Source organism: Pleurodeles waltl, chromosome 2_1, assembly GCF_031143425.1.
Source record: "Pleurodeles waltl isolate 20211129_DDA chromosome 2_1, aPleWal1.hap1.20221129, whole genome shotgun sequence".
In the NCBI taxonomy this organism is placed as follows: domain Eukaryota; kingdom Metazoa; phylum Chordata; class Amphibia; order Caudata; family Salamandridae; genus Pleurodeles; species Pleurodeles waltl.
Genome location: NC_090438.1, coordinates 37,358,376 through 37,374,465, shown reverse-complemented (window position 1 = coordinate 37,374,465; position 16,090 = coordinate 37,358,376). Strand labels below are relative to the sequence as shown.

The following is a 16,090-nucleotide window of genomic DNA, read 5'->3' as shown; positions in this document are numbered from 1 at the left end:
ATTTGCCTCCAGAGTTAATTTACCAATATTGTTGGTCCCTGAGAATTATGGAGCACACAAAGGTCTCTGCAGCAGGTTCTCTAACCCCATAAGATATTTTAAAATATAGTATTTGCAACCAAATAAGCTTGGTGGTAGAGTTTTAAAAATATAAATGTATAAGATGACGCCTAGATTTTGTGCCAACATTGCGTCACTTTTTATTATAACTCCATCGCAAAATCTAATTTATGAAGTATTGTAATGTGCCCAAATGCACTCATGTTAGACCTGCTAAATGTGGGGGTCTTAAGATCTGTCACTTCTTGTGATGTCACTTCCTGTGAGGTCATGGGTTATGATGTCACTTCCTGGGATGTCACATGCGATGTCACGGGCAGTGATGACACACACTATCATGTCACTTGCATACTGCCTGACTTAGTGAGCCCACCCACTTCTGTTTTAGGACTTCTGCCCTGAGTTCAGTCTCCTTGTAACGGCATTGTGCGACATGCTGTGATCCACAGGTTACACGCTGGTGGTTGTTGGGAAATGCACAAACATTCAGTGGCTGCACAGATAGGACCTGATGTTTCCATACAATGTTATTGTGCTGTTGGGTGCCGGAGACGGGCTAGCCTGACATGGGTTTGTTTCTGTGAGTTGAGAGCTGGGTGGTATAATGTTGTGATTTAAGTGTGACCCAATGTGTAGACTGCATTGTGAAAGTTTGCTGTGCCTGGTGTCTTGTTCACTATGTGTGGGCGTGCAGGGTCAGTGCCTGGTGCACTGTGACGTGTGCATGGGCAGGGTGCTTCTCTGGTGGGAGATACTTCAAGGCTGTGAGTAGGTAGTGCCTCGAGGCCCACAGTGCTCGTCTGGAGGCAGAAGGGCCAGAAGAAGCTGGACACAGCATGGAAAGGCCGCTGTCTCCGAGCCTGTCCACGGACAGGAAGGAAGTGCCACGCGCGGACCGAGGCCACCGCAGCAGCCAATCAGCGTTCGCAGACGCACAGACGCTTCCGGTGGCCCTCGGCTCCCGCGCATGCGCACGGCCGCTCTGCTGGCATTCACTCCCTGAGCTGTGAACCTGAGCTCTTTACTGTCTCTGGAGCCTGCATAGTTCCCACAAATTGTTCTTCTGGAAGTGAACATGTGCTGGGTACCTTCCACTCAGCCGTCTGCATGTACCCTCCGCTGCATGCCACCTCAGCCCCTCCCTGCAGTCACCCTGAGGTGTTTACGGCTCTCCCTCCCTCCCCAGCAGATATACTCTATAGTATGTGTACCCCAGTGCTTCCCACAGCACACATCTCTTCTTCAGTCTTTGCTCTCCTTCCCCCTAGTGCACATCTCTTCTTCAGTCTTTGCTATATGTTAAATTACCTTCTCTCCTCTCCCCTAGTGCACATCTCTTCTTCAGTCTTTGCTCTCCTCTCCCCTAGTGCACATCTCTTCTTCAGTCTTTGCTATATATTAAATTACCTTCTCTTCTCTCCCCTAGTGCACATCTCTTCTTCAGTCTTTGCTCTCCTCTCCCCTAGTGCACATCTCTTCTTCAGTCTTTGCTCTCCTCTCCCCTAGTGCACATCTCTTCTTCAGTCTTTGCTCTCCTCTCCCCTAGTGCACATCTCTTCTTCAGTCTTTGCTCTCCTTCCCCCTAGTACACATCTCTTCTTCAGTCTTTGCTCTCCTCTCCCCTAGTGCACATCTCTTCTTCAGTCTTTGCTCTCCTCTCCCCTAGTGCACATCTCTTCTTCAGTCTTTGCTATATATTAAATTACCTTCTCTCCTCTCCCCTAGTGCACATCTCTTCTTCAGTCTTTGCTATATATTAAATTACCTTCTCTCCTCTCCCCTAGTGCACATCTCTTCTTCAGTCTTTGCTATATATTAAATTACCTTCTCTTCTCTCCCCTAGTGCACATCTCTTCTTCAGTCTTTGCTCTCCTTCCCCCTAGTGCACATCTCTTCTTCAGTCTTTGCTATATATTAAATTACCTTCTCTTCTCTCCCCTAGTGCACATCTCTTCTTAAGTCTTTGCTATATATTAAATTACCTTCTCTTCTCTCCCCTAGTGCACATCTCTTCTTCAGTCTTTGGTCTCCTTCCCCCTAGTACACATCTCTTCTTCAGTCTTTGCTCTCCTCTCCCCTAGTGCACATATCTTCTTCAGTCTTTGCTATATATTAAATTACCTTCTCTCCTCTCCCCTAGTGCACATCTCTTCTTCAGTCTTTGCTATATATTAAATTACCTTCTCTCCTCTCCCCTAGTGCACATCTCTTCTTCAGTCTTTGCTATATGTTAAATTACCTTCTCTCCTCTCCCCTAGTGCACATCTCTTCTTCAGTCTTTGCTATATATTAAATTACCTTCTCTTCTCTCCCCTAGTGCACATCTCTTCTTCAGTCTTTGCTCTCCTTCCCCCTAGTGCACATCTCTTCTTCAGTCTTTGCTATATATTAAATTACCTTCTCTCCTCTCCCCTAGTGCACATCTCTTCTTCAGTCTTTGCTATATATTAAATTACCTTCTCTCCTCTCCCCTAGTGCACATCTCTTCTTCAGTCTTTGCTATATATTAAATTACCTTCTCTCCTCTCCCCTAGTGCACATCTCTTCTTCAGTCTTTGCTATATATTAAATTACCTTCTCTCCTCTCCCCTAGTGCACATCTCTTCTTCAGTCTTTGCTATATATTAAATTACCTTCTCTCCTCTCCCCTAGTGCACATCTCTTCTTCAGTCTTTGCTCTCCTTCCCCCTAGTGCACATCTCTTCTTCAGTCTTTGCTATATATTAAATTACCTTCTCTTCTCTCCCCTAGTGCACATCTCTTCTTCAGTCTTTGCTATATATTAAATTACCTTCTCTTCTCTCCCCTAGTGCACATCTCTTCTTCAGTCTTTGGTCTCCTTCCCCCTAGTGCACATCTCTTCTTCAGTCTTTGCTATATATTAAATTACCTTCTCTTCTCTCCCCTAGTGCACATCTCTTCTTCAGTCTTTGGTCTCCTTCCCCCTAGTACACATCACTTCTTCATTCTTTGCTATATATTAAATTACCTTCTCTCCTCTCCCCTAGTGCACATCTCTTCTTCAGTCTTTGCTCTCCTTCCCCCTAGTGCACATCTCTTCTTCAGTCTTTGCTATATATTAAATTACCTTCTCTCCTCTCCCCTAGTGCACATCTCTTCTTCAGTCTTTGCTATATATTAAATTACCTTCTCTCCTCTCCCCTAGTGCACATCTCTTCTTCAGTCTTTGCTATATATTAAATTACCTTCTCCCCTCTCCCCTAGTGCACATCTCTTCTTCAGTCTTTGCTCTCCTTCCCCCTAGTGCACATCTCTTCTTCAGTCTTTGCTATATATTAAATTACCTTCTCTTCTCTCCCCTAGTGCACATCTCTTCTTCAGTCTTTGCTATATATTAAATTACCTTCTCTCCTCTCCCCTAGTGCACATCTCTTCTTCAGTCTTTGCTATATATTAAATTACCTTCTCTCCTCTCCCCTAGTACACATCTCTTCTTCAGTCTTTGCTATATATTAAATTACCTTCTCTCCTCTCCCCTAGTGCACATCTCTTCTTCAGTCTTTGGTCTCCTTCCCCCTAGTGCACATCTCTTCTTCAGTCTTTGGTCTCCTTCCCCCTAGTGCACATCTCTTCTTCAGTCTTTGCTATATATTAAATTACCTTCTCTTCTCTCCCCTAGTGCACATCTCTTCTTCAGTCTTTGCTATATATTAAATTACCTTCTCTCCTCTCCCCTAGTGCACATCTCTTCTTCAGTCTTTGGTCTCCTTCCCCCTAGTGCACATCTCTTCTTCAGTCTTTGGTCTCCTTCCCCCTAGTACACATCACTTCTTCATTCTTTGCTATATTTTTAAATGTCTCTCTCGCATCTCTTCCATCTAGATAGTTTACATCACACATGTGTTTACCTGTCTCTTTCATCTCCCACTGATCACTACAGAATTCATTGTGAGATCTTTGTGTTTCTCCTACCAAGGTGGGTGGGGGGTGGGGGGGGTTCTGTATCTGAAATCACAGAGGAGAGGTGGAAGGGCCCGTGGAACTGAGGGGTAAACACCCCTAAAGCCGGTGTACCTTGTTCTCCCAGGAACACGTTGGCCTTCGGATGCCGGGAGATGTAAGTAGAATTGAACAACTTTGAATCCAAACACATTTTCCTACCCAGGGTTTAAATCAATGAACAGGTAACTCAACGCCCCTTGAAATGGGTGAAGAAGACCAAACCAGGTGCCACCTGCCAATGAGCAGCAAGCGGAATAGATCACCGCTTAACAAGATGCCATCGACAGACAATGCAGCCTTCGGGTGACTCAATGATGAAGAACACCAGGGCCAGTATTGGGAAGAGGAAGGTTTGACCTGCTCAGGCCTTTCAAATGTAACTGACCAATCTGCAGCTTCCCGCTGGATCCCATCGAAGAGACCACCACTCGCCGAAAGTGTGATCACCTGCAAGTACTAGATATTCCACCTCAGAGTACTAGACTCTGACCCACATCATCAGGTACCAGGTCCACCATCTCCAGGTACAGAACCCATCATCTGTAGGTACCACAGCCATCCTCTGAAGGTACTGGATTACCCCTTTCCAGATACTCCACATGCATATACTAGATGCACTATCTTTAAGTGCCAGACTCACACATCAGGTATCATGACCACCATCTCCAGGTATTCTCACCCCTCCCACAGTGAATCACTCACAGTACTCAAATGCTGCAGGTTGAGCGGGGTGACCTTGTGAAATCAGCCTGGAAAGGCGCTTAGTTACTACATTGAACGAGTGCATCTGTGTAATACTCTGAAGTACAGGGGCAGTTTCATGGGGGCGGGGAGGTGCTCTGGGTGTAAGGTTGTTTTTTTATCAAAATGGAAATTGTTTTAAAAACGCAGCAACATTTCACAGTTGTTTCTTTTAAACCCTTCGCAGCAAGCAGGCCCTGTGTTCGCATGAGCAGAGTGAGCATGGATGTGCCCTGAAAGAGCCAGTCACCTGCCTGCAACCCTTGAACAGAAAGAGATGGAGGCCTGGCTTTGGCCAATGAGTACCGCACAAACCGCAGCACTGTCTTTTCTTGCGGGAGTAAAACCCTAGAAGATCCATGAAACAGAAGGCTTGCGGCAGAGTAACTCATTCCATCAGGTGGAGAGATGCCTGCACTTACAGAGATCTTAAGAGCACTTCTTCTTTTGCAGTTTTATACAGCGCAAACTCGACCGGAAGGTACTGGAGCGCTTTGCACAGCCATCACTTACATTACACAAGGACACATTCATTTTTTAGGCACAGGGAGGTTAAGGGCTTCGTTTAGATTTCGGCGGACAGGTTAGTCCATCAAAACAGTGATGGATAGCTCAAATTTAAATCCCATTATATCCTATGGGACTTATATTTTGGCAGACGGGCTATCTGCCACCGTTGTGACGGACTAACCAGTCCACCCTAACAGATCTTCCCAGAATCACAGGATGTTCAGCCGACGCCGAGCCTCTAACGTGGTTCCCCAGCTCCAAAGTCAGCAGCTCCAGCCACAACACCACATCCCCTCCAGACCCTCTGACTTCTCAACCCAGACTGATACACATGAAGACCCGAAAATCCTGAGTATGGATACAAAACCTCAAGACTCCAGTTTAGGTTCTGATGGTTCTACAGTGATCCTACTCGACATAAGACATGCATGCACTATTTGCACCAGAGGGCACTTTTATAGACGAAAGTGCAATGCAACAGCATGCAGAAGTGAAAATCTCCACGCTGGTGCATTGCCCACTCCTGATCAGGAAAGTGTTTGGAGTTTTCCATCATCTTTGGTTGTTGTTCCTGTGGATGTTACAACCTGACCAAGGCCTCAATGAGGAAGTGATGGGTGAAGCTCTTGTCCAGTGATGAGTCGTCTACAACAGATCTTTCTAACTCTCAGAAATGGGTGAGGAAGTCATTCAAACAATCAGGATTTACAAAGTGCGGGGAATCACCTGCGAGGCTCTCAAGGCGCTGGTTGAAGCAAACACTGTTATTGTCACAGTCATCTTCATCGCCCTTTCAAGGGCTCAAACTGCTGAACCTCAGGTACTGGTGACCTCAACAAGTACAAACTGGTGGAAGCATCTGAGTCAAAATACTTTCAGACCTGCTTCTGGAGATGAGCACTGATAATGCCAATGAACTGTGACTTCTTTATGAGCTGGCGATGATATTTATTTTTGGTATGCGTGTTGATTATGTGGCACAACCCTAGCCACCGGGCCAGTCTGGTGCGTTAAACAGAACAAGTACAAACAGGTGAAAACTTCAGAACAGAGACATCATTAACCATGGTAAGAAAGTGGGAACCAGTGTTGAAGCAAAAGCTAAACATTATGGCTGAAGGCCCTCAAGCTGGTGGTTTATATTTCTTTTGTTACAGCACGGTCAGGTGATGTGTTGTGTTTAGCAAGGTTGGGTATAGGACTGGTAGTTTAACCCAGAGGGGAGGGTCCTACAGTCTAGGGCTGGCATGAGGCCCTGTGGGGCAGTTTCCACTCTCAGCAGAGGCTTCTTCTTGCTTCAGACGGGATCTCTGGCGAGGGCCAAACTGTCTGTGATGTCAGGTGGTTGATTAGAATCCACTGATTTCAGTTTGCGCCACACAGAGAGGAGGAGATTTGTGTTGCCAGCTGGAGTCAGTGTAGAGATTGTATCTGCAGAATGACAAGGTTAATAGGCCCCATAGAGAGAGAATTCAGAGTCGTTTGTGGTTCAAAGTGGTGTAGGGTTGGTGTTTTTTGATGCTACTGCTTCTAATATGACCAGCCAGAGAAGGGCATTAGGAACCAGTTTCATGTTTGAAAGGTGGGCCATGTGTCTAGTTGTCAAGGCTCACTGGAGGATGTGTTGTTATGAAGATGCATTACCAATGTAAAGAATTAAGAGGGGGGGTAAACCTCCTCTCCCTTCACTCCCTTTCTTATTCTGGCTGAATGGGATCATCAAAATAGGATGAAACTTGCTCGAAGTAGAGATGGCGATGAGAGAACAAAAGATGAAAAAAACAACCGTTGGGGGTTTGAAAGTGAGATGCTAGTAGCGGGGAGGGATCCATCGTGGATTCTGGGATCATGGCCCAGCTGTCAGAGCTTCTTGCTAAATAACTCCCAGACTCTCAGCTGATTCCATTGAGTGGGCAATAGATGTTGGGGACAAAGAGGGGTGACGTGCTTGATGTCAAGAATTTGTTTTCTAGTATGACTCATTTATGGATTGATCATTTTGTGTTGATCTTTGGGTTCCGAGGTCTCCTTAAAATGTGGTAATAGAAGGTGGGACTAAGGTTTCTTAAGCAAGCAGACGAGATGTTTGCGGCTGTTGATCTCTGTACACCGAGAGGTGTTTTTAGAAAAGTATGGGACTCATTTACGAGGCCATAGCGGCGCACTGCGCCACCGGAGCTCATTTTTTTTAATGCTCCGGTGGTGCTGTTTGCCACCCCATATTACAAGCCCACACAAAGCCCCCTTGTGGCTTTTCATGGCCTTGTAAATATGGACTCTTTTCACGCATAATACTGCTTGAAAGAGGTGTTCCATGGGTGTTGCGTGGGATGTGCCCACACAAAACCCACGGAACCCAAAGGAAACTGACGCATTCCCAGATTTACAAGACTGGGGATGCGTCAGGTTCCTACGCCACCTCAGGGGTGGCATAAGATGAATGCAGCAGGGATTCCTGTTTTTTCCTCTTTCCATGTGTGCTGCATTCTGCAGCATACATAGAAAGAGGAAAACACCTCTTGTGATTGTTTTCGTGCAGGAAGGTGTTCCTTCCAGCACAAAAACAATCATCCAACAACGCAGGCACCCTTGCCCCATGGTGCGAGGGTGCCTGCTTTGGACCATGTCAGCAATTTGTGCACCAGCGCAGGGGGAGAGGACTGAAATGCACCATATCTTGTGGATACAGCACATTTCTGCCCTTTGCTTTTGGCGTCGGACGGCGCAACAAGGCACTTGCTGACACGCTCTGCGCCACAGGCCCGTAAATGAGACCCTAAGTTTACAACAACGGCTTCTGTCAGTATCACCAAAGCAATGGTTGCACATCCCAGATGATTTGTCTACTCAAATTATAAAGTGGTAGGTTCTGGAAAGATCTGGCGAGCACCTGGTGTCGGTGACTGCTTCTACTGTGATGAAGAAGCCGTGAAGGAGTTGAACAGAATAGCAAATGATGTGCCCAGCTAGCTTTAAAGGACTCAGAGGGTGGTGTACCTTCTTTGTAACTGATGAATATGTCTCTTGTGGCTTCCTTGTGGGTGGGGAAGGAGCAGTTTGGCACAAATATCAGACACCACTGGTTTATTTATGTGATGGCGCTGTTCTGGTGCATGTTAAATCCTCCAGGGTGTCGGGTGAGTTAATGTAGCAGCGTGATAGCGCTTGAAGAAGCTGCAAAACTTTCAAAAACCCTCTTGTGTTCTATCCAAGGTGCTCATAGAGTGAAAGGACAGGGTCTTAGCAACGGAGAGTTAAAGCGATAATGAGGGGAGTTCTTAAGAAAAAATGCTAAATGCGTATAATTTTGAGCATTCAGGGAGCCTTCGTAGGACAGCATACGCCTTCAGCTCATCTACGTTTTTTAAAGAGCAGGTGGCTGGGAGGATTAGGTCTAAACCACATGAGAAGGTTCAGGGTGAAAGGTAAATGCTTGATCCTGTCTTCAATTCTTTGGACCTGATTTAGATCTCATCGGACGGGTTACTCGGTCACAAGGGTGTCTGATATCCCGTCCGGCAAAATATAAATCCCAAAGGATATAATGGGGTTTATATTTCGATGGACGTTATATCCGTCACCGTTGGACGGAGTAACTCGTCCGCTGAGCTCTAAATCAGGTCCCAAGTTCCTTCAGCCCGTTGTGCTACCACATTTCTGGACATCAGGGTACCGAAAACTTTTATGTCTGTGATCTCAGAAATGTATGTCCCTGGTCTTATAATCCATGACAAAGTAGTGTCACTGTGAATGCCTGTAAGATATACTGCAGCACAACATAATCAGATGGTCATCAGCAGGGCAAAGTAGAGTGCACTTACTCTAGTGAATCGGTCTCTATTGATCATAGACAATTTGGAGAACCCAAGATATCATGTCTGATTAGCTCAGAGGGAGTACACAATGTGATTTCTGCCTGACAAGCGGCTCAAGCTATTCATCAGCATCCAATACAGATGCCCTCACAACAACGACCGATAAGACCGTTGCACCTTCATGACTTGTTATTCAAACTGACTGAGCTCTTGTAACTCAAGTGATTGGCTTGGAGTCACTCCCATCTCCTGTGCTCAGCGCGTGATCAACAAATGTGGAAAAGCCTGTAGAGACCTAGTGATACGACTATCTATTACATCCTACTGAAATCAGGAAGTCAGCCGTGTCTAAAGAAACAATCAATGGGATAGTGTCAACGCATTCACGTGTAGGATGCTCAAAGAATTTGAGTAGAAGCCACTGGAAGCTAACACAATGGATGACGTCTTGCCCTCAAAGAACTCCCCAGCAGTATAGCTAAGAAATGGCCTGCATAAGCACAGAAGAAGTAATAGAATTTTGACTGTAATGTAAGAGGCAGATAATTCAGTACCGTGAGAGAGTCACGGTCATGGCTCTAACGGATATTCCCTCTTGTGTGGACATCCTTTGAGAGATCTCACAACTGTATTCTTTGTCGACAATACAAATATTTATGACCTTGCACTGATCTCCTTGAAAGAGACCATCCTTCCTGTCTCAAGCATACACTCTTTGAGTTGCTGAAGAGACTTGAACCAGTAGTCACTTTCACCTCCAACCCCAAACCTCACAATTTGCTCTTGCAGTCATGGTTGCATCTAGCCCCCGCTGAGGGTAGATGGTTCACCTAACTTGTAGTCACCAGCGTCAGTAATCCCGGGTTAGCAAGAACATGGTACTACCAAATATTGTATACAGGTTATCACTCAATAAGTTAAGTCCTTATGTAGCTCAGTGGACACTGAGGCTCCACCATGGCCCTGGCAAGTGCAAGTAAATGATAAACAGGTCCATTACTACCAACATGGCGGCTCTCTGGGAAGATCCTTGGAACATCAACAGATTTGAATCCACCACAAAACAGAGCTGTCGCAAAAGGCAGGGTTTACGCACTCCAACCCCAAATCCCATCCCAGCCTCAAGTCTGAAGGGCAGACAGGTTCTGTATGGCTCGAAACCCAGATGTTACCACAGGAGAGCCCACCGTAACTCTGAACCCCCAAGACCCCAATGAGTGAAGACATCCTCAGGTGCGGCCATGTCCGGTGGACAGGTGGACAGACTGCACTGTGGGATGTGCCCTGATCATTGCATTTCACGTGCCGCAAGATGCAATGTCGCAGAGATGGGTGCGGCCACACCCCCCACCCTCCCCTCTCTCTCTTTCTGTCTCTCTGTTTCTCTCTCTGATGTACATACCTCCTTTCCTACAAATTTTCTTGTTGGGCTTTCGGGCGCACTCCTTGGATATCCGTTTTACTGTAAAATGAATAAAGACTACAAAATAACAGGAGGAACCACTGGTAGGAGTAGGGGGCATGCAATTCAACACAACGCTGCCCACCCAGCCCCGGCCCACCCGCAAGCCCTCTGGTGCACCGGGAGCAGGGGGAGGCGGGAAGAAGGATGCGGACATGGGATGCAATGGCATCTCCCATGCTCCTTTGACTGCAAAATGGGGGAGAGGGGTCCAATCAGGGCTGGCCCCTCCCTGCTCCCTTCCCTCTATCTCCTGGCGGCTTCCTGCCGCACCCCAGATGCCCCTAGGGCTCCCACCAATCTCCACCTTGTGATGGGGGGTCACCAGGTCCCAGGACGCTCTCCTTCCTGTGGTGCAACCTACCGTCCAGCTGTGCATTACCTATGAAGGAAAGTGTTAACCTCAGAAGGGGAGCCTCCTTGACCTGGTCACCAACACCCCAAGGTGATGCAGGGAAACCCCTGGAGGCCATCATTCTCTGGTCCCTTTCTGTAAGCTGCATACCGTGCCCTGAGCTGACTCCGTTGAGGCTAATCGTCACAAAATCACAAAGCCCACTACTCTTTCTCTCTCAAGTCACGTGTCTACACCATTAGACATCAGCCAATCAGAGGCCTGAGCTCACCTTCACGTGATCTAGACATCTGTGTCTACAGACAGTAAAGAGCCAATGAAATGGAACTGTGGGCGTTGCCACTTTCACCAATCAGTATCTCAAACTCCCTACAGAACAGAAGAATCCACACCCAGCCCCGGCACAGAGCTCATGTGTTTGAGCTGTGTTTGTGCTGTGCACCCCAAGGTCACAAAGAGGCAATCTGCAGAGTCTTCTGTGGGTGGAAGTTTGTATGACAAGGGCGTCATTTGACATGCCCGCCTTGCCTCCAGTTTTTATGGACCCTTGGTAACAAAAGTGGCCTTGGCCAGCCCTGAGGAGCACCATGCTGCCTCCAAAGATGCTCTGGGCCAAATATCTGGTAATTTACTTTGTCGGGGTACGTAGTGACACACTTGCATGTTGGCATCAAATGTGTGGGGGCGCTATAGATTGTTCTATTGTGAAAGAGTGCATTAGAGCATCTCGCTTTGGGACTAGTATGTGCAGCTGTGGAGCAACAATCTACTACACTCATCAAAGGTTTGCGTGCACTGCTGGAAGTGACCAATGAAGGTGCATAGTCAGCCCGCTAAGTTCTCTCATTGATCTAATTTTTGTTTAAGGAGATTCTATTGGGCAAGCTGGGTCACGACGTCCCAATGCACTTCCAAATTATGCGAGTGAGGCACCTTCTTGGAGAGGTTAGGGGTCAGAATTACTCTCATGAATGAAGCCCAGTTACACTGGCGGCCATCTTGTTTTTTGCAGAGTGTTTCAGTGAGCAGCCCATCTTGCCCAACCACTGAAGCCTTCATGCCCCTAATCCTGGGACTCGGCACTTAAAACCAAGCCTTTCATGTGTTTCATCTCCAGAATTGGCTGACACCCCTAAAATGTAGAACAAGCCCCTTCCACTGCCTTCCTCCATGTCTAATGTTGGGTCCCACATGTGGGAGGAGAGTTTAAATACCGGACCCAGTGAGATAAAAGAGGGGGCAGACTGGATGCCAATGAGGAGGTCGGGAGGGGTTGGGGGTGGAGAGGAACCGAGGGATTGTGGGAAGGGAGGGGGCAGAGAGAACAGGTGTGTGAGAGAGACAGAGAGAGATAGAAAGAGAATGGCAGAGTCCAAAGGATGGAGAACTGTTGTAACAGAAACAAAAAAAAGACTAAAGCGGTAAGAGGCATGCAGCCAACACGAGACACCATGCATGAGATACGACACCCAGATGAGGGGAATCGCAGGATGTGAGGAGGGCATGGGAGTCAAACAGAACCAGAGACGCCCATGGCTCCACCCCAGACACCTGGGAGGAGCTAAGGATTCTACCGCTTGGCATCTTGCAGCTGACACCCCATTGGGGACTCACCATCCTCTGTTGGCACGTAAATGTTCAGGTACAGGCAGTCTTCATTTTGGTCCTGGATGTAGGAGGCGATAATATCCAAGTTGGAGGTGAACCAGATGGGCATCATAATTTCTGGAACTGCATTGTGAATGTTCTGAGGGCAGACTGGCGAGAAGTGAGTGGCATTCCTTATGCCAGACCAGGAGGATGGGGGCTCAGGGGGCAGGAATCTCTTCTCCCCAGTGGGCGGGGCGGCATAGGGCACCCCCAAATACTGGTCCACAGGTCCTAGCATCTCACTGGGCAGTGGCACCCGCGTGCCACGCAGCTTGCCATAGTGCGTGTTGACCGTCTGCGAGTAGGCCTGGCTCTCCGCAAGTGCCATCCTGGAAGCAAGGCTTAGGATCCAGAGGGCGAGGTGGAGGTGCCATTGGGAGACCCAGGTGGCTGGTTGGCACAAGAAGAGCGAGCGGGTGCTTGCCTGCACTAAGAATCGCATTGTCCACGGTGGCAAGTCTCTTGACCTCGATCCCAAAGAAGCCTCTTGAGGGAGGGGAGCAAGAGAAAAGCAGGGAGTGAGGGAACAGCGGGGAAGGTCGGTTTTCTGATAAGGCTAGGAGGTGTGGAGGCTAGGGGGTGGAGGGGAGAGGAAGGGGAAGGGTCAGGGGCCTGGACCACCAGCCACCATCTTTATGCTGCTCTCCCCGATATATCCATCTGACAGGAGTGGTAGAGCAAGGCCTAAGATGTGGGACAATGAGGCACTTTTATGGTGGAAAAACACCTTTCAACAAGCCGAAGAGGACAATAGGTGGGGTGGGAGAAGGGGGGGGGTAGCACTTCTGAGCTTGGGAGGCTGCAGTGGAGGTGGAAGCAAGGAGGGGCGGTGGGAGAGGTGGGTATAGAGGCTGGGAATGGATGAGAGGTTAGGCCATGAACAGTGGACCTGGGTGGTGAGACCTTGGAGATTTGGGGTGGCACTGGGGTATGTAGGTAGCAGTAGGGCAGGCTGTGGAAGATGGACAGTGTCTTCTTAGTGAGAATATCCAATCACAAGTGGATCACCAAAGCCCGCCCAGAACGCTCCGTCTGTGCAGGATCCAAGCAGGGGTGCGGCAGCAACCACTGGGGCGTGTCCTCAATGCTGCAAAGTGGAGGGGTGGATAATTCTGAAAGAGAAAAAGAGAGCATTAACACTTTGAGGTCGACCAATTCCATGACCTATGAATTGTCATAATACAAGAACATGCACCAAGAGCCTTCATATGGTTATTATATTGCCATTATATGCATATGAGTCTATATAATTATCAGGCTTCGCTTTGAGAGACGCTTCCTGGGAGCAGGCCCCACCCCCACCCGCCTCCTGTTCGCAGTATTTATAATAAAACCTGAGCAGCTGCACGGACCACTTGTTGGCATGGTTACTGAATAACCATTACCAGGGTCAAAGGTAGGGAATCAATTGCTTCCATGTGCAGGTGAATTACACAAGGCGCCCTCGTGTTCAGCTGGCAGGTGTCGCTGTTTTAGAAGGACACATTTAATTAAACCGAAGGCAGAACCTTCCTCCGCCATAAGCAGCGCAATAAATCACTCTTTAAATCATTTCAGTGATTAACATTATGTAAAATTTACAGTAGTTTGGTACATCATTTGAAAATCATATATGGCTTTTCTCCTTGCTGTCTAACCTGCCCTTCAACAGTGAGCGGCGGCGAGTCCGCCGGCCAGTATCGATGGGTGACGTCAGTATTTATGTATGAACAGGATACCTGTGGAATGGAAAACTAAGGACCTGATTGGGAGATGGGTGGGAATACAAATCTTCTGATTACAGAGGCGATGGTATATCTTGGTTGGTGGAAAGGTACCACTTTCTTCCCAAATTAGATAATTTTGTGTTGCACCCAACTCTAAATCATGCACTTGGTGTGTAACAAAATGGGATTGGAATTGAAACTGGAATCAGGTTTGGAATTAGGGTTAGAATGAGGATTGGAATTGGGATTACAATCAGGGTTGAAATTTGGTTTGCACTCAGGATTGTAAATGGGATTAGATTCAGGGTTGGCATTGGGGTTGCAAACCGGGTTGGAACTAAGATAGGAATCAAGATGGGGATGGAATTCATTGTGAGCTCAGTATCAAGGTTAGAACTGAGATTAGGATTGGAATCAGGATTGGGATCAGGGTTGGACTGAGGCAAGACTTGAACCAGAATTTGGAATTTGGGTTAGCATTGTGATTGAATTTCTATTTGGATAGGAATCTGGATAGTGTCGGAATTCAGTGTGAAATCAGGATGAAGGTTGGAACTGAAACTGACAATGGAATTAGGACTGGGATGAGCTTAGGAATTGGACTTGGAATCAGGTTTGAGTTCGGAAATGGGATTATAATCAGGGTTGGAATTTGGATAAAAATCAGGATGTGGTGGAATGAAGTGTGAAATCAGGATCCAGGTTGCAATTTAAAATGGGAATGAAATAAGGACTAGGATAAGAGTTGAGATTGGATTGGGAATCAGTTTTGGGGTGGGAATTGGGATTTGAATCAGGGTTGGAATTTGGATACGTATCAGGATGGGGAAATTCAGTGTGAAATCAAATTCAAGGTTGGAACTGAGACTTGGAGTGGAATCAGAACTAGGATCAGGGTTGGGAAAGTAATTGGAATCAGGTTTGGGGTTGAAATTGGGATACAAATCAGGATAGGGATCAGAATTCACAGTGAAATCAGGATAATGTTTGGAAGTGAGATTGTTAGCAGAACAAGGATCAGGATTGGGATTGGATTTAGAATCAGTATTGCGGCTGAAGATAGGATTGGGGTAGAGTTGGGACTGAATTCCTTGACAATGTTCTAGATGAAGGCAGGAAAGATATTCCTGAACATGCAGGTGCTCTGCTTCCGTCGTCGATCCAAGACATTCTGATGATAGCTGTAGAGGCCACCGCACCAGCGATTAGCGTGGGAATCTCATAGCGAGCCTCCCGCTAGAGCGAGGCCAGGTGTATCTGACCTTTGATGGAAGTCATAAGGACATGCACACCTGTCCATGCTGGCTCCTACTTCTCATCTCCGTCCCAGTCTTTTTGTGATGAGGACACCATTAACACTCAGTGCCCAAGGTATTCCATCTATTCCATAGTACACTTCTTGTCCAGCCTCCCTGTGCACCATCTGACATTTCAAAATATCCTAATCTCACCTTCTCATGCAACTCAAACTCTACTTTATAGAGGTTAGATCAACATGCGATCCCCTCGTGTCACTGAGTAAAATAGGGGGCAGGGAGTAATTTAACTTAAATAATAATGCACCGGTTCTTAAACTTGTGAGATCTGTGGACCCAACTTAATCTTTACTGGAATCCGGGGACCCCCACTGAATAATTGTAGGTATCCAGGGACCCCCACTGAGTCTTTATTGGAATTTGGGGACCCCAGCCTAAGAAATTTTGAGGATTTGAACTGCAAAGCAATGCACAAAAATATGGAAACAAGCATTCATTAAATACACAATACCTTGAGCTGATGCTGTGGAACCAAGAGGTCCCCAAATCACAGGTTAAGAGCCACTGCACTA

The 16,090-nt window shown here is 47.1% G+C and overlaps 1 protein-coding gene across 1 annotated transcript in view; it reads right to left on the bottom strand.

Moving 5' to 3' along the window:
* The window catches only part of NLGN3 (neuroligin 3), a 474,172-nt gene that overhangs the window by 281,186 nt on the left and 176,896 nt on the right, over positions 1–16,090 (bottom strand). The window contains exon 3 of the mRNA XM_069209374.1: positions 12,521–13,668. Within this exon, the coding sequence (XP_069065475.1) occupies positions 12,521–12,998 (478 nt within the window). The 5' untranslated portion in view covers positions 12,999–13,668. The remainder of the gene's footprint in view (positions 1–12,520; positions 13,669–16,090) is intronic.